This window comes from Coptis chinensis, chromosome 9 (assembly GCF_015680905.1).
Source record: "Coptis chinensis isolate HL-2020 chromosome 9, ASM1568090v1, whole genome shotgun sequence".
Lineage (NCBI taxonomy): Eukaryota > Viridiplantae > Streptophyta > Magnoliopsida > Ranunculales > Ranunculaceae > Coptis > Coptis chinensis.
This window is the reverse complement of record NC_141464.1, coordinates 83042129-83064854: the sequence shown is the minus strand read 5'-3', so window position 1 is coordinate 83064854 and position 22726 is coordinate 83042129. Positions and strand designations below refer to the sequence as shown.

General features: G+C 37.9%; 3 protein-coding genes across 3 annotated transcripts; all 3 read right to left on the bottom strand.

Moving 5' to 3' along the window:
• Nucleotides 1–4375: 4375 nt before the first annotated feature.
• Nucleotides 4376–4849, bottom strand: LOC147478818 (uncharacterized). Its single transcript, XM_086586295.1, has one exon. It carries the CDS (start codon nt 4847–4849, stop codon nt 4376–4378), a length of 474 nt encoding a protein of 157 aa, XP_086442421.1.
• A 1202-nt stretch (nt 4850–6051) lies between these two features.
• Nucleotides 6052–7578, bottom strand: LOC147478817 (uncharacterized). The gene is made up of 2 exons (XM_086586294.1): nt 7405–7578; nt 6052–6780 (listed from the first exon to the last, which is right to left on the bottom strand). Exons 1-2 carry the CDS (start codon nt 7576–7578, stop codon nt 6052–6054), a joined length of 903 nt encoding a protein of 300 aa, XP_086442420.1.
• Nucleotides 7579–9822: 2244 nt separating this feature from the next.
• EMB269 (GTP1/OBG family protein) lies at nt 9823–14031 on the bottom strand. The gene is made up of 6 exons (XM_086583959.1): nt 13015–14031; nt 12101–12374; nt 11642–11933; nt 10944–11103; nt 10407–10515; nt 9823–10143 (listed from the first exon to the last, which is right to left on the bottom strand). The coding sequence occupies exons 1-6, from the start codon at nt 13998–14000 to the stop codon at nt 10048–10050; spliced, it is 1917 nt and encodes a 638-aa protein (XP_086440085.1). The 5' UTR covers nt 14001–14031; the 3' UTR covers nt 9823–10047.
• Nucleotides 14032–22726: the final 8695 nt, after the last annotated feature.

Genomic DNA, 22726 nt, shown 5'->3' with positions numbered 1-22726 from the left:
CTTAGACGGTTTCACAATCTTAGTTGGTGACACACGTCATACTTTTTCGGAACAACAGCTTGCCCTAACTTTGGATCTTCCATATCATGAACCGGCCACATCATGGCATTACATCTATCACAATTCTTACCGTTCTTTTCATTGGCATGTTTTTTGCGAAACTTACGGTGATGGTCTTGAGATTACACAAGAAGGAGATGGCAATGTGCCATGGCGCGACATCACCATTCCCTAAGCAAGCATGACCATGAACATGGGGATTGCGATGTTGTTTATACTCCTAAACATCATGGGAGATTGGCATTTTTCTATTGCCAATGAGGCTGCCTGCGTAGTATTCAATGCACTGGCTCAAGGCCATACATTATTTAACATCTTAGGTTGTGTTATCTCCAATCTGAAACGAGCTCGCACTTTTCAGGATCAGTATATACTTTTACTTGTAACCGCTTGCCGAATCATGAAGACACATTTCCCACAGTTTTCAGCTACTTTTCATGACTGGGTTAAGGTAGATTCTATGTTGCCCAGCAAACAAAATCATTCGTTTATTAAGATTTAGGCAATGGAAACGTCCCGCTCGGTACCTGAGGCATGTTCGTTGTTACCCAAAGGATGAAAAAATGAGGACACATTTGAACAAATCTAGAGACAAAGAATGGGCAGAAATTTGACAGACTATTATATTTTGGCGCGATGCTAAGGAAATGCATTTCATTATAGAGGACGCCAGACCAACACATCCTGCTGGATGGTAAATTTGAGCATGCCATTGTACATATATCTAACTGTAAATAGTTATGTTTCGTGTGCTACTATCTTTCTTTGTTTAATTCTGTATAATATATTATGTTCTCCAACCTTTCTGTTCCAGCAATCCAGCCCTAATTTTGCTCACAGTTCTCAGGTAATTTCTTTCTTTATCTATTGATACTTCGAGGACTAAGCATCATTCTGTTTGGGGGTGCTTTAAACCTGTAGCAAAAATTAGGCAAATTGTAGCCTGTATATAGTTTTTATTTTCTTGTTAATAATTGTACTTAGTGACAAAGTTTTGTTTCCTTTTCAATGATGAAAATTGTCTAGAAATCTCACATTAGTATCCGAATTAGGATTTGTTTTTAAGAAATTTAAGATAATATGTATGCAATAGTTTATACATCTTTTCATGAACATTCATGCACTGAGTATCATCAATTGTACATAGCAGTAAGTTTCTGGAACCAACGGTTAGTTACTTAAATGATCAATCCTGTGAGAATCTAACAAAAAAACCTCGATATGTGTGATATGTGAGTAATGACATAGAGGAGTAGTTTTTCTGAATAAAGAAAATCACGCGTCTACTTACTTGATCACCACCCGAACCCTAGGCGAGAATTTAGGCCTTCTTTGGATCGACATAGCTAAAAATTCTTACCTGTTACAAATTTTACCGCTAGTCACTCCACTAAACCTTTCATCAAACCTTTGACTTTCACCAAAAATTCCTTACCCATCTATTAAACCAAATAAAAGAACCTACCTAAGTGATGATTATGAGAAATAGGATGAAATGTAGAAAAGTAAAGAGAAAGACTTGTCCCAAATAAAAGTCAGTTACTTGCTTCAAGAAAGAAAAATAGAATCATGTTCTTAAGCAATTAAAAAAAAAAAAAATCATCATCAACATCAGTATCCAGAGGCTTAAGAGCAAGGTTGGAAAACTCAGCTAGAAGCAGGAAGGAAAACAAGGATTTCTCTAGTGTAAATATCTTGAAGACCCTATTCTCTCATACTCGTCAATTTTGATTATCCATTTCTATTTTCTTCTACACCACCACCTAAGCCCCACAATACCTAATAAAAACATCTAGCTCAATTAGGAGTAGGATGGTGTGATAATAAGTAGTAGATGTGACTGATCGACCTCGGCTTCTCTGACTGTCATCGAGTATGTGAGGAAACGTGTGCCCACTGCACACTGGAGTTAACGAAACCTGAGTGGTAAAATTTTGAGTGAATTTGTGTTTCGACACATACCTGTGAGAACTCATTTAGGTATGCTATCCAAAGGATCCAGAAACGGCCATGCTTGTACATTTCAATGAAGAGTTCACTGTATGCATGATCATATGTAGATGTTTTAATTATTGAATACATATTAACTTGAGTTTCAAAGAAATCAATCCTCATTCCCTACTAAGGAGATGTATGGATATCTGAAATTAATTTAGGAAACGAGTTTTTGTCACTGAGTCATTGTAGTATAAATGAAGTTTGTGAGTATCTTCTCTGGAAAACTCTCACGAAGCTATAACTTGTCCACTAGGGAATTCCTAGTGGTTTAAGGCCTTGTTGCATATGGTCAATGCAACCGCACTCTGTGAAACAAGAATTAGTTAGGACTACACATTTTTGGCCACTTATCTGTTTTAATGTCTCTTCTTTGCTTGAGGACAAGCAAAGTGCTATTTGGGGGTAGTGTGATAAGCACCCAAAACTGTAATATGAAACCCCATTGAGACATATAAATTTGGTTAATTATGTGTTTAATAATCATGAAATAAGTATATTTTCGTACTTTTGCAGGTATTCGCAGTAAACATGAAAATATTAGTTAAACCTGCGTTAAAGCATGGGGAACGATATATATATGAATTCTTCCAAATCAGCCATGTGAAGCCCAACAAATCCGCACAGAAGCATCAAACTTCCGAAGTTCCTACCTCTTGAACCAGGACTCCGAATGTGACAAGTGAGCTGCTCAGACGATCAGTGCGATGAACTCTATGCATAGGCGGGAAGTTGTAAAATTGCCAAAAGACTGGACCGCTACTGGACTGCACGTGAACCCACTATGCGGGCCCATAAAATTTGATGAGTCATCATACAAGTCAAGACAAAGGTGCAAATAATTGGTGCAAAAGTGACACCTTGCATGTAGTTAATAAAGTTAGATGAGATTAGGTGTTAATAGTGAAAAAAAGATAGGTGTCACTTTGTTGTGGATTGTGTGGGTAAGAAGGAAGTAAATGTGGTTTGGTGTTTCACGTGGGAGGAAATGAGATTTCTCTCAAATGGAGAAGAAAACAAAGCAAGGGGGATGCATTCCATTTACTCCCTTGACTTCTTTTCCTTTATCATGCATTATTTTTTAGTTCCTTAGTAGTTTTAGTTTTAGTTTGGAGTTTTGATAAAAAGCTTGTAATAGTTTTAATGGAAGAAACTTTGTGTTTTTCTTGTTCTAAATAAATCTAAACTTCTTAATGTAAGTGAGTTCATATATATAGTTTCTTCTTCTTTTTGTTTTCTCTCTCTCATTTTATATTTATATTCTACACTTTTCATCTTTTATCCCAAGGATCATGAGCTAAACCTTTCCTTTGTAGGGGGTTAATGATGCTCATGTGAGGAATAACCTTTGCGATGTGATTTTAGTAAGTTGTTTAGGAAGAACAACTAGACCTACATCCTATCCCAAAATGGTAGTTGGTGTAGAGTCTAGTCAGGAATCAAAGTGATGAGCTTAGAGATAAGTCATTGCTTTGGTTCTACATGCTAGCAATATGATCTTAGAGATGAGTCATAGTGTTAGAGATCAAGTTAATCTTTATTAGGACTTGTCTATGAGCTCTAGGAAGATTAAGATGCAAGAACTTAAAATCACACAATAGAGGTTATCTTCACATGAGGAAAATTAACTCTCCACTTTTGTCTTAATCTATTTTTATCTTTGTTTTAGTTGCATGTTTACGTAACTTAAAGTTTTCATTTTGTGCATTAAAAGAAACCAAGTAGTTAGTATTAATACAATCATAGCTAAACTTACTCACTAGTTTCCTAAAAGAGCAAAACCAAGTTGTAAGTGGTCCTAGAATTTAGGTTGGTTCAAATCCCTACTCAAAACTATATACACACGAAGATCATGAGTAAGGAAAATTCTTTGTTTTCGCACTTTGTCCAATTAGAGAATCAAATCTCTAAGATACTCAAAAGGGTGAACATCATTAGGCACACATCCTCGTCCTCCGCGGTGCTTGGTTTGCTTAGCACCCTGACCTCAATAGATCTACCCTCTGTCCCAGGGAGTACCGCGGCAACGTACGCTAAGGCGTTAGCGTGTTTGTTCTCCCCCCTGCCTAGATGAGCAAAACTGATCTTCTCGAACTTTCCTGCCTTTTTCTGTACCACCTCTAGATACTTGGCCATCCTGGGGCACCGCGCCGCAAATCCTCCATTGACTTGACATACTACCAAATTAGAATCCGAATACACTATCAGTTCGCGCACACCCAAATCCTTGGCCAAATCTATCCCTGCTATCACCGCCTTCATACCGGACTCGTTGTTGAATCCATGAAAACCGGTTTCATTGACAACTCTAGGCGAGTATTCACCGGGGGGTGACCAAAGACCACCCCAATTCCGTCCTCAGATTCAGCCGGGATCCATCCGCGAATACCCTCCAACCATTCCGCATGTCCCACGGATCCAAGGGGTCATGATTTTGGTCCGTCTCCTGTTCCATAACCATCTCTTCCCCCCAAGTGAGGTCCTCGGCCGGAAACTCGGCCAGGAATTCCGCCATCGCTTGGGCCTTCTCTGCGGTTCTGGCTTGGTACTCGATCTCATAAGAGCTGAGCAGCACGGCCCACTTCAACATTCTTCCCGATTTCTTGGCCTTCAATGCCTGCTTGAGTGGCAAGTTAGTCAATACCACCACAGAATGAGCATCGAAGTATGGTTTCAACTTCAGTGCTGAGAAGACCAGCGCCAGGGCACACTTTTCAATCCTACTGTACTTTGTTTCGGCATCCAACATTGTTTTGCTTTGGAAGTACACCGGCCTCTCTGCCTTTCCCACCATCCTTATCAATACTAAACTAATCGCACACTCTGACACCCCCAGGTATAAGTACAGCTTCTCCCCCTATCCTGGCTGCGACAGGATCGGGGCCTTGCCCAAATATTCTTTCAACTCCTGGAACGCCCTTTCACATGCCTCGGCACACTGGAAGTCACTTTTCCTTCTTAACAGTAGATACAAGGGTCGACACTTGTCCAATGACTTGGATATAAATCCATTAAGTGCCGCGACCCTACCAGCCAGCCTCTGAACTTCCTTCACATTCTGCGGGGACGGCATCTCTAGTAAAGTCTTAATTTGATCTGGGTTCGCTTCTATGTCGCGGTATGTGACTATATACCCCAGGAACTTTCCGAATGTTACCCCAAATGTGCACTTCTCTGGGTTCAACATCAGCTTGTGTCTTCGCAATATGGCGAATGTCTCTTTCAGCCCCTCCAAATGCTCCTCTTCAGTCATACTCTTCTCTACCATGTCATCTATATAGATCTCCATCTTCTTTCTGATCTTAGCCTCGAACATCTTCTCCCCCACTCTCTGAAATGTTGCCCCCGCATTCTTCAGACCAAAAGGCATCCTGGTATAACAGTACGTTCCCCCTTCCACTATGAACGCTGTCTTTTCTTGGTCCGGGCCACACATCACCACCTGATTGTAGCCCATCGACGCATCCATGAATGAAAAGAACTTATACTCTGCGGTTCGGTCCACCAACTCATCTATCTGCGGCATCGGGTAACAATCCTTTGGACACTCCTTGTTGATGTCTGTGAAATCCACGCACATTCTTACTTTCCCGTTCTTTTTAGGCACTGCTACCACATTTGACAGCCATTCAGTGAACTTGCATTCGCGGATGATACCAGCATCCTTCAGTTTCTTTACCTCCTCTCGAATTCCTTGTGCATACTGTGGTTTCATTCCCCTCATTTTCTGCTGGATTAGGCAGGCCCTTCCCGCATATGTAATCTGTGACACGCAAACTCCGGGTCCAATCCCACCAAATCCTCAATTGTCCATGCAAATATATCGTTGTTCTCAGTCAACAAGGCAATCAGTTTCGCTTTCCAATCCTCTGACAAACTTGCCCCCACATTCACAAATCTCTCCTCCTCGGCCACTCCGATGCTCACAACCTCAGTCTCGTCCATTGTCTTGCCCCCGACGAGCGGCCTCTTTCCTTTGGCCGCGATCTGTAATTGCTATGCTAGACTGTCCCCTACCTCCGGCGTCCCCTTACCAGGTGCGTGTACAAGACCCTTCGCTGTCACCTGGTGGATGTTCTGAGCCGCGACCTGATCACCCCTTATCTCGTACATTCCCCTATTCGTCAGGAAACGGATCACCTGGTAATAAGTAGAGGGAATTGCCTTCATCTCATGAATCCATTTTCTTCCCAGGATCCTATTGTATTGTGAGTTGGTGTCCACTACCATAAACTTGGTGAAAATGGTCACCGGCCCCGCGATCACCGGCAATACTAGCTCCCCCAATGGCTTAGTCATGTTGCCGTTGAACCCGAACAAGTTAGTTCGTGGAGGCTTCATCTGCTCCTTTCCTATACCCATTTCTTCCATCGCACTCTGAAACAGCAAATCCACTAAACTTCCGCAGTCTATCAGCACCCTCTTCACCATGTAATTCCCCACTGCTATGGTAATCACCAGCGCATCTTCGGGCGGCGAGCTCACCGACTCCAGATCCTTTGGAGTAAACTCTATCCTGTCATTTCCTTTGCTACTTCTTGGAACTGGCCGGGGACTGCTCACAACTTCGTTTATCTGCTGCAGACTGGCTGTCCTCCTCACCTTATCCCTGTGGGCGTTCCTCCCCAGTGTTTCTCCGCTGAATATAACATTTATCGTGCCCAGGATTATGGCCGCGGCAGGAACCCTTTCGATCGGCTGAACTTCCTTGACATGTTCCTTTAGCTGTCATCTCCCAATCATTCTCTCTACTAACCATTGTAAAGCAAAGCATTCATTGGTAGCATGATTCCTAACCTGATGGTACGCACAAAATGGCTTTCCCTCTATCTCCTTAGGCGAGCTCCGCAGTTCTTCGTAATGCCGCTGTCCCTTGATCAGGGGCAGGATTTCCTCCAACGGCTTGTTCAGCGGAGTCAAGTCTATCTCGCGGTAAGGTTTTCTCTTCCTATACTCCCTTCGGGCTTGGTCCCTGCCCCTCTCCGCTCTCTATGTCTCCCCCCTGTAGGCTCCTCCGTCCCGTGCCGCGGCCCTGTCTCTGTCCCTCCTATCCTCCGCGTGCACTGACTTGTCGGGTTTCTTGGGTTCCTTACTATTTCTCCGCAAAATGTCCTCGTATCGGATGTACCTCTCTACCTTCAAGTACAAAGCATGCAGGGTGGTAACTTCAATCTTTGATACTGATTCATGCACCCTGGTTCCCTACTTCAGTCCATGTTGGAATGCTATGACCGCGGTGCGCTCGTCCAAACTCTCCACCCTCAAGGTCTCTTCCTTGAATGTGCACAAGAAGTTTCTGAGTGTCTCCGCGGACTTCTACTTGACATTGAAGAGATCCGCTACGTCTACCATCCTCTTCTTCTGATAGATGAAGTGATTCACAAAAGCTTGCTCCAACTCCTCGAACCTTTGTATACTCCGCGACGCCAACCGATAGTACCAGTCGGATGCTCCCCCTTTCAAACTGGCAGGGAACATCATGCAACGGAGGCCATCATACTTCGCCTCTTGCCACAGCGGCATCTACTGCCGGAAGTGATGCAAATGCTCCGCTGGATCTCCTTTCCCGTCGTACCTTTCAAACCGCGGCTGCGTGAACCTTTTGGGTACCTCCGAATTCCAGACTGAGTCAGCAAGTGGATTCTGATTCAGGTTATCCACCACCTTCTTGGCCGCGCCATGTTTCTCCTTTTCCACCGCACGGTTGGCCTCTTTGTCTCTTTCGATCATCGCCTGCACCATTTCCATGGTAATGTCTCCTGCATGGTTCACCCCGGCTTCCTGCGGAAGTTCCTCGCTTTGCACTTCCACTTCACTACCCGTAGGTACTGCGGTTTCCACTCCTCCCTGAGTGTCTTCTCTTTCTCTCCTCAACTCCTCATTTTCTTCCCTAAGTCTACCTACCTCCTCCTGAAGCAACCTAGTCGCCTCAGCCACCGCATCTTCGACTTCCTCTTCCCCCACCTCTATGTTTTCCACACTCGTCGTTTCGTTCTGAACGGCCTCTTCCCTCGTTAGCCTTCCTCTGCCTCGTCCCCTACCTCTTCCCCACAGACGACGCCAAATGTATGAACAGGAATACACACCACTAAGATCCTATGTTTTGGTCTCTCTCCCTCTCCCTTTCTCACTTTCCTTTTCCTTTCTTTTTTCTTTTCTTCCCTTTCTTTTGCTCTACTGTTCCTTTTTATATCATCCCTCCTACCTGCCTATTCGTTGATCTCCCTCCCATCCTCTGGTCCACCTTGGAACACCTGTCTTCGTAGGGTTCCACGGCCTTGCTGCTGTACCCCCCGTTCCTTCTTCATTAAGTTGCCTCTCCTTTGACTCTGACCGCACTTTTCCCACATGCCCCTGTACGGCCTGTCCCCTTTTAGGGTGCCTCGGACACGATCTAGTGCTTCGCGCCTCTGCTCTCTTATCTTACCTCGGGCCAGCGGGCATACCACCTCGATTGTCACAAAATAGGCTAACACAACTGTGTCTTGAATAATCCAATTGATTTTTTGGTGAAAAAAAAGGAAACTTTAATTAGCAATAGGGGAGAGGAAAAGTATTGGATGCAAGTCCGTTTTATGAGAGGTAACAAAGAGTCTATTAGAGGCCCAACCCACAAACCCATCAACAATATATAATGTTTTAATGTGCTAACTCATAAATTGTGTTTTGGACCCTTAATCACAACTGTTACATTTAACAAATTAAAGCTAATAGTTAAGAATTATTTTATGCCTTTATTCCAACTTTATTTGGCATTTTTACATTTAATGTGTTTTAAAAGACTATTCAAAGATGTTTCAAAACAATTCAAAGCGTACATCTGCCACCTAGCAAACTTAGATCCCCACGAAATCCCGACCACCCTTTGTCTTCCCATTTTGTTTTATTATAATAGAACATTTAACAAATTAAAGCTAATAGTTAAGAATTATTTTATGCCTTTACTCCAACTTTAATTGGCATTTTTACATTTAATGTGTTTTAAAAGACTACTCAAAGATGTTTCAAAACGATTCAAAGCATACATCTGCCACCCATCAAACTCAGATTCCTACAAAATCCCGACCGCCCTTTGTCTTCCCATTTTGTTTTATTATAATAGATATTGATCACTCAACCAAATTTCTTATAACGTGAAAACCTCACTCTCCATTAAAAAAAAGAACTCACATTTGATAAAACCCTTCAACTTCATTTTGTTGTTTAATAAAAAAGGTTTGATTGAAGTTTTGTTAGATTGCCTAATGAACTCAAACTCTCCAAAAAAGTTCCATATTAGAGTGTCACATAGGAAAAAAAAAAAACTAATTCTCATATTATAGTGTCACACAGGAGAGAAAATTCTCCATTAGAAGTCTCTGCTTTGGTATATAGATAGTAGATTTCAGAAATTAATAATAATAATAATAAATAAATAAACTGTCTGGGGTTCCGAGGATGTATGGAGGTGAAGTACCCAAAAATTACTTGCGCACGATACAGCTAGCGCACTGAAGACCAGCTCATAATAAATAAATAAATAAACTGTGGTTCACGAGGATGGCGGAGGTACCCAAAATGTGCTGAAGGTACTTTGTCCAACACTTACTAAATGGACCACCCTTGCGATATGTTTTCTTCATCTTTTCAGTATTGTCAAAACATATTTTCTCATTATAAAGCAAACTTGAGTCCATCCAATGAACTTTTATATAACTAAGATTGTTTTATGAAAATTTGTCTATGAAGTTTATTAACCCCTAACAAGATCCTGGCAAATCGCTCACATGCAATTTAAATGAGAAATAAATAAACAAATACAAACTCTGTATAAAAATATTTCTCAAAACATTTAAAAAGATACAGTTCCCTCTTCTATTTCGGTAGATCTGAGCACCTGGAAAGGCGCAGCCAGTTACAGGTTTTAAAGCCAATCACTCTTGTATGCCCAGGCTGGTTGGCCAACAACCTACTCATGCAGCCTCAATAAAGCATTAAGATGAACTTGTTAGACTACCTCCACTGAGGCCATTTTGTTAATCCATCCGATCCCTTCCTCATATTTGACGGGTCAACTTTGTTATTAGAATCGTGCCATATCAGCTCCATCTGACAAGGTGTAGGAAAAATCATCAAGAACTATATTTCTGACATAGTGACAGTAGTTAACATAGAACTTTAGATTTTTGAACAGCAGAACACAACATAGGAACCTTATAATGACTACAAAAGTTGAACAATCTTATATTGTACCAGATGTGGGGGGAAGAAAAGACCACAACGGCTGAAATGTTTCCTATAGATTTGATATCATTCATTTTGCCCTTGGCTGGTTTGGGTCAGGTCAAAAAGTTTGAGGTGTTATATATTACCTCACCAACAATCACACGGTCACCCTCTTTTACACCGAGTTTGAGAAGAGACTTGTTCACACCAGATGCCTCCAAGACATGTTGGAATCTTCTCAGAGATTCTGAATACCTGTTTCAAAACATCGCAGCAATGAGAATACACAAGTATTAGAAGAAACAAAATTCGCACTTTTAGTTTTCCATCTGCCATCTTGGATAAGGAAGTGAGAATTGCATAATAAAATCAAATCACTACTCTGTATTAAGCATCAACTGTCCCAAAGGGTGCTATTATAAGCGCCCAAGGCCTGACCAGTGGCTTACTCTCATATACTACAGGTATACAATGCACAGACCTAGGATTGAAAAGTCTAGAAGAAGACAGCTGGAGAACAAAAATATGGCAGAGGAGATTGTTCATCGTAATTTACTATATCTAGCTTATACGATTGTATTTTGTATCTCCCGGATTATGCAGTGTCAGCCCAAAAAATGGTATTGCACTGACAGAATTAATTAATCTACATATAGAAAAATAAGAGATAAGAGATTGCTTACTGCCAGTTCGTCATTTGAATAAATCGTTGTATCCCTCCTCCAACAACATGCCAAGTATCAGAACTGCTTTCATGAGATATTTCGAAGTCGTTAATAGGGGCACTTCTTTGCTTATGCACCATTTCAGCCACATGATTCAGATTTGAAGGTTCAGCCCAACCTAAAATGGAATAATTTTGTTAAAGATAACTTTGACAAAAAATAAAACATCAAAGAGTTTTGAGTGAAAAACAATTACAATTCCTTTTCATCAGTAAAATTCTAGGTTACATGGACACGCCATATTTTGAAAAAAATCCGTGTCGGATACGTATCCACGTGTCCATGTCGGACACATATTGCATGTAATTTATCTCGAATTTTGATATTTTGCGGTGTCCGACAATTCTTATCCGTGTCCAATAGGTAGTGTCAATGTAACCTAGGTAAAATTCATAATACATTCACGATTCATCAGTGAAAAATCATGGTATTCATCTGAGATCAAATATACTTTAATATAACATGTATCAAAAACAAGAACTGCCCACATAAGCACTTCCATATTGAAGAAGATAAAATGCAATCAAAGACCCAAAACTGATATTGCAGAATATTTTGCTCTTCCTAATCCTTGCAAAACATTTACACAGATAACAACAAAATTTTATAAATAATGAACGTACACCATGGAAATGTCAAAAATACTCAAATCTAACCTCTGGTTTCTTTGTCCATTTCTGACTTTTTACGTAAGAGCTCATAGGCAGCACAAACCACTTCATGAGTTCCCTGTCTGTTCACCGCACTCATGCAAAAAGGTTCAATACCGCGAGCTTGCAGATTCTCTTTAAATGAAGTCCACTTCTCAGATGCCTCTGGTAGGTCCATTTTGTTATAAACAACTATAAAAGGCTTCTTGGAAATCTGTGGGCTGAATAGCTCCAGTTCCAGCCGAACTGCATCAAACTCAAAATCTGGCTGATCCCCTGAGCCATCAACAACATGTACCTAAGCCTCCAAAAAAGGGGGTTTGTTAGGTTTTCAGCCTAAACTACCTAAAAGTCTGAATTTGCAAAATTCTGAGAGATCTATCAAAGAGAAAATATAGAAGTATACTAGAAAATGCACAGAGTTGGTAAAAACTAAATATATAATGTACAAGAGACAGTCCATACCAGCACAGAGCACCTTTCAGTGTGCCGTAGAAATTCATGACCTAAACCAAAACCTCGATGTGCTCCTTCGAGCAAGCCTGGTAAATCTGCTACAACCATTGTGGCATCAAAATCAAGTGAAACCACTCCTAGATTAGGAAGTAAAGTTGTAAAGGGATAGTTTGCAATTTCTGGTTGAGCAGCACTTATAACACTAAGGAGGGTGCTCTTTCCAGCATTTGGAGCACCAACAATACCAACATCAGCAACCAACTTTAGCTCCAACTCCAACCACCTGATCAAGAGTATTACTAATCTAATATCAGAACTTGTTATCAGAGAAATATGATGCTGAACTGTCATACAAACAAATCAGCTTCTTGCTACACAGTGCTAAATTTTATCAATTACTTTCCTCAATTACCAACTCCACTTTTTTTACAATGATAGTTCAACTACAGTTATCCTTCCAACAGTAATGCCATAATTTGCCACCTCTCTTCAAATTCATTGTACTTTTTGTATGTACTTTTTTTGGGAAAAAAAGGGGCATGTCAATTGATTGGATACTATCGTAAGTTCTAATTGATCTGAAATAAAATAACTTCAGTGGCATCCATGTTCTGCAAAGATGCTGATATGGAAGTCATGATGTAGGTAATCCACTAAAATAATGTTCAAAATGTATAACCTTTTTCTACATGGTATATGTTCTTTTTAAGATCTAATTTTTTTCCAGAATATCTCCTCTAATTGAATTATAGCAGAATCTGAACTTTGCTGTTACTGACTAGTACTGACAACAACTACTCCACATACGAAATAAGTAACTAAGGCCTATGTTTCAGATTTACACCAAAAATATGTAACAAGTAAGGATTGGCAAAAAAAAATTATAATAATAATTTCTCTAAAAAGTGTGAAATTCTACTAACATATCTGCACCCTCCTCTCCTTTCTCCGCAATCATTGGAACCTTGTTTGTCCCTGACTTAAAAGAGGCATTCCCTCTTCCACCCCTTCCTCCAGGCAACAATAGAGCTCTTTCCCCAGGATGGAGCAACTCCAAAAGTACCCTCCCTTTTTTTCCACCTTGACCAGTTTGTCTAATCACAGTTCCAGGTGCCACACTCACCACAACTTCCTCTCCCTTAGCACCATCCTGTTTCTTCCCTTGTCCATGGGAACCTCTCCCAGCTCTAAAATGAATATTCTTACGAAATGGTAACAACGAATTCATCGAACTATCAACCTCAAAATAAACATTCCCTCCTCTTCCTCCAGCTCCACCTGATGGTCCACCATATGGTACATACTTCTCTCTTCTAAACGCGACAACACCATTCCCTCCATCTCCAGCTTTCACATATATTTTTGCTGTATCAAAACATCTCATTACCGCCGGTACCCCTTTTTCCTTCTCACCCCCATCTTCCAATCCCTCCAAACCCTCCTCCTCATTATCACCATCCTCATTTCCTTCCTTTCCCTCTCCTTCATACTCCATCCCCAGCACTTCCACACCATTTTCATCATTTAAATCAGTTCCCCAATCTATCAAACCAACTTCACCCTCTTCAAAACTCTCAAAAAACTCATCTTGACTACTCAAATCATCAATTTCCTCCTCATTTTCCACCTTTTTCGCCAAATCGGACAACTTAACCTCACTAGAACTCACATTCAACAACTCCAATGGTTCAAAGAAATCATCTTTAGGTGGAAGACTAGTGTAAGTAGTAGCTTCACCACCACCTGAACCATAATTAGGACTAATAGTCTTAGTTTTAAGGATAGGGTTTGGCTTTTTGGACAATTTTTTCGGTTTTCGAGTACCTGGTCGAGATTGAAACTTAGAATGAGACTGAATTGGTAGAAGATGATTTGGTGTTGAAGTGAAGTAGAATGATAATGAAGCCATTTTTGAGGTTGGGACTCAAAATGGCGGTAAAATGAGGGTTCAAGACAGTTAATATAGTTATTGATCATGGTTTTCAGGTTGTGGATAATGTTGGGCTTGTGTATATGGGCCTCAATATATCAAAGCCCAAAGATTGGGTCCAATGGTTTGGAACATGCGACGCCCTTAAAAACCATTCTACGCCACTTGATATTTGCAAACTTTACCGACATTTGATATTCCAAACATTAATTAAAACCCTATTGAGATTGATTCTAGATTCCAGATTTCCTGTTGCACCTTCAGATTTCACTAATAACATATCAACTTCCACAAGTGCTGGTGTGGTGGTAGTATAACAACTAGCTTGATCGTAGGCGCAAAGTACCATTATATTGCAAATAGTGATTGTAAGACAAGCTCAACTCGATGACCAACCCTAATTTGGTAGTTTGTTCAAGGTTATTGTTAAATTTCACTAATAATATATCAACTTCCACAAGTGATGGTGTGGTGGTAGTATAACAACTAGCTTGATCGTACATTTTTAATTGCAAATAGTGATTGTAAGACAATTGGTAGTTTCTTCAAGGTTATTGTTAAAAACTAGAAAAAAGGCTTTGAGGAGTTGAACCCAAGACCGCCTTAAAGGCTTTGTTAATTTTTGTTAATTTTTTCCATAAGCTAGAACTTAGGTGAATGGTCAATTCTATTAAGGTGAATGGTCAATTCTATTAATATATATGTCATACATTTAGCTCTTCTATTAATATATATGTCAACATTTATTATATGTCACCAATTACTTATTCATGTTTAACGTCCTACTGATCTTTGTATGTTTGATACTACTATCCATTTTACGCATTATCCTACACTTATTTTGCATCTTCATCTTTTATATGGTATCAAGTCTTATTTCTTCTTGTTCCAGAATGTTCCTAGTAAACTCTGAATGTTCTTATTGAGTCATAACAAGCTAGCTTCATGATGCTCTTCATGGAAGAATGACTAGTAAATCGTAGTGAAGGGCCCTTGCAATCAATTAGTTTACAGTTACCTAAAAGAGACCATTGTTTAGCCACTTTGATTATTTTTATCATATTTATTTATTTGGACTGCTTAGCCACTAATAGATGTATAGTTCAGTGGTCAATTGAAGAGTAGCTTCCTCTTACGTTATTTACTTTCTCTAGTTATGCCCTCTTTCTGTGTATACATGATATGCCAAGTTGCATATACCACTCTTTCTCATATGACTAGTGCAATTGTAGTTTTTTCTTTGTTGGAATTAGTAATTTTAGATCTAGCTATTTTGGTTAAATTAGAGTTGCATGTTAATTAATTAGAAAGTGGTGTGATTAGCAAGTATGAGTTGTTATTAGAAACCAAGTTGATATTGGCAATACAAATAAGATTATTAGAATTGGGTTGGTATTAGAAGTTTCTAATTAATAACTTAATAGAAATTAATAATTGGAGAATATTTATGTGTGTGTGTGTGTGTGCCTAGATATTAGCTTAAGAAGAAGTGAGAATAATAAGAGAGATGCATTGTTGAAAAGAGATGCACTGGTATGAAAGGGGAAGTTCTTTTGTTTATCAAGTTTAATATAAGTTTGAATTATTGATATAATAAAATTATTTAGTTCAAGTTTGTCTTCTACGCGTATTATTCGATTTTGTGTGTTTGAATTAGAGTTTAGATTTTACATATGGTATCAGAGCTTTACGGTTAAAGATCCAAAATTAATTGTTAGTGGTGATGCTAAGAGAGTTGTGACATTGTTGTAATAAGGAAACCAAGAAGGAAAATAATGGAGAAGAGTGGAGGCTGGGAGAGATCTATTTCTCTACCCGTTAGTTCATATATTTATACTTGACTTACTTGGGTGTCAAGCTACTCAAAACAGCAACTACTAAATACGTATCCACACTTATAGAAACGTGGGATACTTTACATACTTCAACACTCCTCCTCAAGCTGTAATTACGCAAACTATGCATGTTACAGCTTGAATGACATAAATAAATATAAGAATATTGCTCCCTTTTTCGCATAGAACTGTCTTTAGTTGAAGAACTTGAACAACTGTTGAGACATTCTAGAAAGTGAAACTGTCGATTTAGGCAGTGGCCTAACCTGAATACTGAAGACTGAAGAGTGTAGTTTAGGCTTAATGTTACTTGAATAGATGAGTGCAGTTTAGGCTTGATTGCTACCTGAATAGATGAGTGCTTCTTGGCTACTGCTTACTCCATTTGTTGTTATAGCTGTCACAGTACAAATTGCAAACAATAACACTGATTTGATATGCACTTCTTAGCTGCTACTGTCAATATCATTGTTTAAGTCAACAAAATATTGTTTTGGGTACTCTTGATACTGAAACATGAGTGTAGTTTAGGCCCTGACTGTTACCTTAATACTGAAGACTGAAGAGTGGAGTTTAGGCTTGACTGCTACCTGAGACTTGAGTGCTGAATAGTGGGGACGTCATTGTTCATGTTGTTGAGATGCAAACACCCTGATAAAGTGAATACTCCAAGACATGATGGAATATGAAGACATGAGTACTCTTCCACATACTTCTCCATGTTCTCATTGCCTCATATACTACTCAATATCCTCATATCTCCATATTCTCCCCTCAAGTTGGAATATACAAATCTAAGTTTGAACATACAAAGACTTGTCTATTATGACTTGAACTTGAAATAGAGGAAACCAAATACCAACACAAGAAATAGATTGTCCATCTCCAAAGTGGAACAACCAACCAATAACCAATACCCACTTCAAAAAAAAAACATAAAGACGAATTTATACAACCAAAGATCAACCAATGCCCATGTCAAAGAAAAATATTGTATTCACCAATAGCCATATTCTCATAACTCATAAAAATTAGCAAACACCAAAGAGGAAAGCAAGAGATACTCAGAGTAAGTGGAAAAATAGTTGGACATTTTAACAAACACTCGGATGTGAAAACATACATGAACAAGTTGTGGAAAACTTGAGGGTTTTTTTTTTTTTTTTTTAAAAAAAAAAGCCAAAGAGCTTCCAAATAGAGTGCATCAAGAGAAAGGGAAGAATATATCAGCAAATCAGCAGTGAACAGTACCGTAAACTTTACTGTGAACAATAACTGTGAATAGTGTTGCTAACAGTGCTGGTGAATAGTACCCATGAATAGTACTTAGTGAACAATGAACCCAAGAGCATAAAAATAATAGAATCAAATTGCTCGCCGGAAAAGAAAATCTCTAACTCAAAGAAACAATACCACCAAAAAGAATAAAAGGCATATAAGTTTGAGCCTTATCAACCAAAGAGCTTCCAAAAAGATTTCATCCAGAGAAAAGATTAGATCAGCAAACACCAGCGGAAATGTGTTATTTCATATAGATGGGCGCACGCCTATGATTGTGGGAAAAAGTATAGGCGCGCACCTATGAATCGAGACATAAGAACTTCAAACTTTGTTGGTCTCTTTAGATTACCTTCTTGTTTGTTTTTTTTTTTGAACTCGTACGCAACAACACTCTCTAATACAACTTAATACTCGTTTCTTCTTGTGAGAAAGATTAAAACTTGAATTGAATATATACTGAAAACTAAAAATGAATTGATTTTTTTTTTTTTGTATACTAATTTTAGGGGATATCTCTCCTAGCATACCACGGAACTTATATTTAAACCTGATTCTCTAATACCATGTTAGTGGTGATACTAGGAGAGTTGTGACATTGTTGTAATAGGGAAACCAAGAATGAGAAGAATGGAGAAGAGTGAAGGCTAGGAGAATAGGGTTTGAGATATCTATTTCTCTACCCCTTAGTTCATATATTTATACTTGATTTACTTGGGTGTCAAGCTACTCAAAACAGCAACTACTAAATATGTATCCACACTTATAGAAATGTGGGATACTTTACATACTTCAACATTAATCAATGGAAGATGATATGTGGATGGTTCCAAAATGGGAAGAGATTATGAAGTTTAGGCATTGGAGTTTCCAGATGGAGATTGTGTTTTAAGTATATGAATGTATGAGAAGTTGTTGATCAAGGAATTTAAGAATTTGATCAAAGATGAAGCATTATTGAGCAAAGAAAAAAAAATATACTAACAAAAAGACAAAAGAAAACAAAAGAAGAGATGGTATAGCATTGTGTTGTATACATAAGGGATTGGGTGCTTCAGAATTCAGATTATAAGAAAGTTGCTTCCGCTCAAACTTCAAAATATGCATAGGAGATTTTACATGATTGTTTTGATGATATTGGTGAAAATAAAAAGATTGACAAATCTAAAGTTCGGTGTTACAAGTATGAAAAAGAAGAGTTGGTCTTAAAAAAAAAATTGGGAAAAACACATTAAGTGTTAGACTCAGAAGAAGTAATTGTTAGTCTTAATTTTGTTTTGTTGATGATGAACATGAAACATGATGAAGAAGAAGAAAAAGAAGCAAAAGGAGGAGAAAACGAAAAAGAAGAAAAAAAGAAAAAGAAAAAGAAGAAAAAGAAAAATACATTGAAGTAGTATATGAAGAAGAAAGTCTGGTCGATATTAGATATGGTGGAGAAAATCCATGAATATGAGAAATTTGAGACAATGAAGTTTACTGATTAATAAGGAAAAATACAAGAAAAGTAAGAAAGTAAATAATTTGAAAACTAGATCTCAAGAAAAACTTTGGTAGAATTTCTTTATTAAGTTTTGGCTAAAGACAAGATACCATGGATCAATGTACAAGTGGATTAACTCATGTGTCTAAGGCTGAACCTTAGCCACATGGCTCGCCAATAATGTACATTGATTTATGTCCGATTCATTTCTTATCAAAGAGATAATTATCGGTTGAAAGTTATAGTCTAAAATTGCTCAAGCTACAAGATTACTTGAGCTACAAGGATTCTCTACTCTACCTATATAAATATCAAACTATTTTTCATTGACGTTAAACTTGATCCCACCGATAATTTGGGTAAGTGCGGGCAAAACAGTCTCATCATTCCCCGATCACCATCATTTTTCTAATTACTTTTCACGCTTCTTCATTTTTTTTCATCAAACTTGGTGTTTTGATCATATTTGGTCGAAACATAATTGGCGCCGTCATGGTTCTTATACTACACCCCTCGACACGTTCTGCGAAAGTTATGAGAGCTCAAGGTCCCGATTGAATCATCGAACATGATGTCAAGGACAACTTGGCTACCGACAAAGATAAAATTGTTCCACCAATGCGCCAAAAGAGGTTATTGTTTCGACGATTCTCCAATATCGATGCGGATAATGTAAGTCATATGTCTCGAGAACACTTTTTCAAAAGTTAAAAACTGTCCTTAAAGCAGAAAAACTACGGGCATCATCTTAGGAGATGAAGTTACAAGACATAATAGTGTGTGGGATCGTTTAAGTGGTGAAGTTAAGAGGGAAGGTTTAATAATAATCGTCCGGTACTCCGCATCCCACGATCCTACAAATTATCGACAAGTCAGGAATTGAGTGGTGAAGATTTTAATGATCGCACTCATGATCGGAACCATCAAGATGGTGAAACATCTTCAAGAACGAGTTCTTATCATGGCAACATTATTATCATTTATCGTACTAAAAGCCCAACGCACCATCCACAATCATGGGAAACGAAATGAATCTTCGCCGTTTTCTTCTCGCTCGGCTTTCGCCCCATAGCGCCATCGTGACTATGATCACGATCCAACGATATCTGGATCTAATGACTCCTCAAAGAAATGATTAAAAACTCTTTCGGATGATCCTTTTGAATCGACACTAGAAAATTTGGCGGTTGAAGATGGTATTTTGGACAAAGTCCAAAGGGCTACTCATAACAAAGACTTCAAATAACCGAGTTTGATCAATATGATGATGTCGAGGGTTGCCCTATGCTTCATGTGATTAATTTCACAAACAAACTGGTTTTATGGGGAGGTGATGATGCTTTAAAATGCAAAATTTTCCTTCTACATTAAAAGGGGAAGTGTTGGTATGGTTTAGCGAATTACCTCCGCGCTCTATTCATCGCTATTCCAGTGGCACGTGTCGTCAAAATCAATTTTCGTGATTGTTGTTAAAGTTTTCAGCAATCAATTTTGGAAAAAAAATTTTAAAAGTGCATTTTCAGCCATTTTTTAACTACAATACATCCCGTATATGTTAGTTTGACATTATTTCGTTTCCGATATTTTATTAAACAATTTTGAATTATTTCTTTTCATGACGACAATTTCGTTATACATTCCGCCATTTTTTTCTTTCTTCTTTGCCATATGAACTTTGTTCGCGATAAATGTGGCTTAACGCCCATTGGTGGGAATTTCCACTTTAATCGACGGGGCTAAATACCAATGGATCAATGTACAGCCTATTAACTCACGTGTCTAAGGTGAACCTTAATGGCTTGCCACTAATGTACATTGATTTATGTGATTCATTTCTTATCAAAGAGATAATTATCGGTTGAAAGTTATAGTCTATCACAATTGCTTTCAAGCTACAAGATTATTTTGAGCTACAAGGATTCTCTACTCTACCTATATAAATATCAAACTATTTTTCATTCAGAACTACGTTATTGAGACTTGATCCCACTGATAATTTGGGTACGTAGGCAACCGCAAGGTACAGTCTCATCATTCCCCCGATCACCATCATTTTTCTAATTACTTTTCTACGTTCTTCATTTTTTTCATCAACACTTGGTGTTTTGATCATATTTGGTCGAAACACTACACAAGAAGCATTGTTACAAGTTGGGAAATACATGAGAGAGTTGTTCAAGAGTCAAATTGGTACAAAAGACACATAAACAAAATAGGAAAAGTTACAAGAATGAAAAGGGGGAAAATTTTGTGAAGATTTTAATGGTACCAAAAGTATGAAAACAAAATGGTAGAAGATCCAAACCAAACTTGAGAAGATACAAGAAAGGTTCAGTATTTTGTGGGAAGAGTAAGAGTGTAGAAGGGGAGAACTCATCAAGATCCAGATTGGTTCCAAGTGTTCGTAAGAAAAATAAAAAATGGTACAAACCAAAATTAAAACGGTACAAATCTAAACTTAAACCAGAACGAAACAAGAAGGTTTTGATATTTCATGGGAGGAGTAAACACACGGAAGTTAAGTGTAAATACAATGTTAATGTTGTAATGGAATTTCATCAACTAGGATGTCAAGTAGCAAATATCATCATGGAGCTGCTGAAAGTCAAAGAATTTATCAAGCTAAAGACGTTTTTGGGAATGACCGCGTTCCAAAATCTCAATTTAAGAGAGGATGTTGGAATTATTATACTAAATTGAGATTTAGTACTTGTTGCTAGATCTTAAATTAAGGAAGGCTGTTGGAATTAGTAATTTTAAATCTAGCTATTTTGGTTAAATTAAAGTTGAAGGTTAATTAATTACAAAGTGGTGTGATTAGCAAGTATGCAAGTTGTTATTAGAAACCAAGTTGATATTGGTAATACAAGTAAGATTAGAATTGAGTTGGTATTAGAAGTTTCTAATTAATAGCTTAGAAGAAATTAGTAATTGGAGAAACTATATATATACTAGCTTGTAGGCCCATGCATATGCACCGGTTCTTTTGAAAATATTTAGATTTTTTTTTAGAAAATTGGGACTACCATTTTAGTCGATAACCAGCTTTAATTTTCTAACAAATTATTTTAAATAAAGTTTTAATTAAGTTTTAAAAACCCATTTTTTCAATTGGGAGAGAGATTCTGTTTTAATAGGAGAATAATTCTTGTTTTAATTTGATACGCTAGATTTTCTCTTAATTTTCAATGGGGGAGAAATTCCCATTTTAATAGGAGAAAGATTCTCACTTTAATTAGAAGTGTTATAATTTGTTTTAATAAGAGAAAAATTCCCGTTATAATAGGAGAGGAATTCCCGTTGTAAAAAAGAATTTTCGTTTTTTCAAATAGAAAGGAAATTTCTGTTTTAATAGGAGATGACATGGAATTTTAATAGAGCTCAAAAAATACCTCTTGTAGGAGCTTTAATATTAAGACTAGCATGTAGCCCGTGCATACGCACCGGCTATTTTGAAAACATTTAGATTTTTTTTAGAAAATTGGGACTACCGTTTTAGTCGTTAATCTGTTTTAATTTTCTAACAAATTGTTTTAAATTAAGTTTTAAAAACCCGTTTTTTTCAATTGGGAGAGAGAGATTCTGTTTTAATAGGAGAATGATTCCCGTTTTAATTAGATATGCTAGATTTTTCCTTAATTTTCAATAGGGAGGAATTCTCATTTTAATAGGAAAAGGATTCCCGTTTTTAATTAGAAGTGCTAGAATTTGTTTTAATAGGAGAAGAATTTCCGTTATAATAGGAAATGAATTCCCATTGTAAAAAAAATATTCCGTTTTTCAAATAGAAGAAAAATTTATGTTTTAATAAGAAATAATGTGGAATTTTAATAGAACTTGAAAAATACCCCTTGTGGGAGTTTTAATATTAAGATATAGATATAGACGTGTGTGTGTGAGTGCCTAGACATTAACTTAAGATGAAGTGAGAGAATAATAAGAAAGATGCATTGTTGAAAAGAGAAACACTGATATAATGGGGTAAGTTCTTTTGTTTATTAAATTTAATATAAGTGATAGAATTGATATAATAAAATTTATTTAGTTCAAGTTTGTCTTCTAGGCGTATTATTACTTTAGATTCTACATTCTTTATCCACATAGTCGCA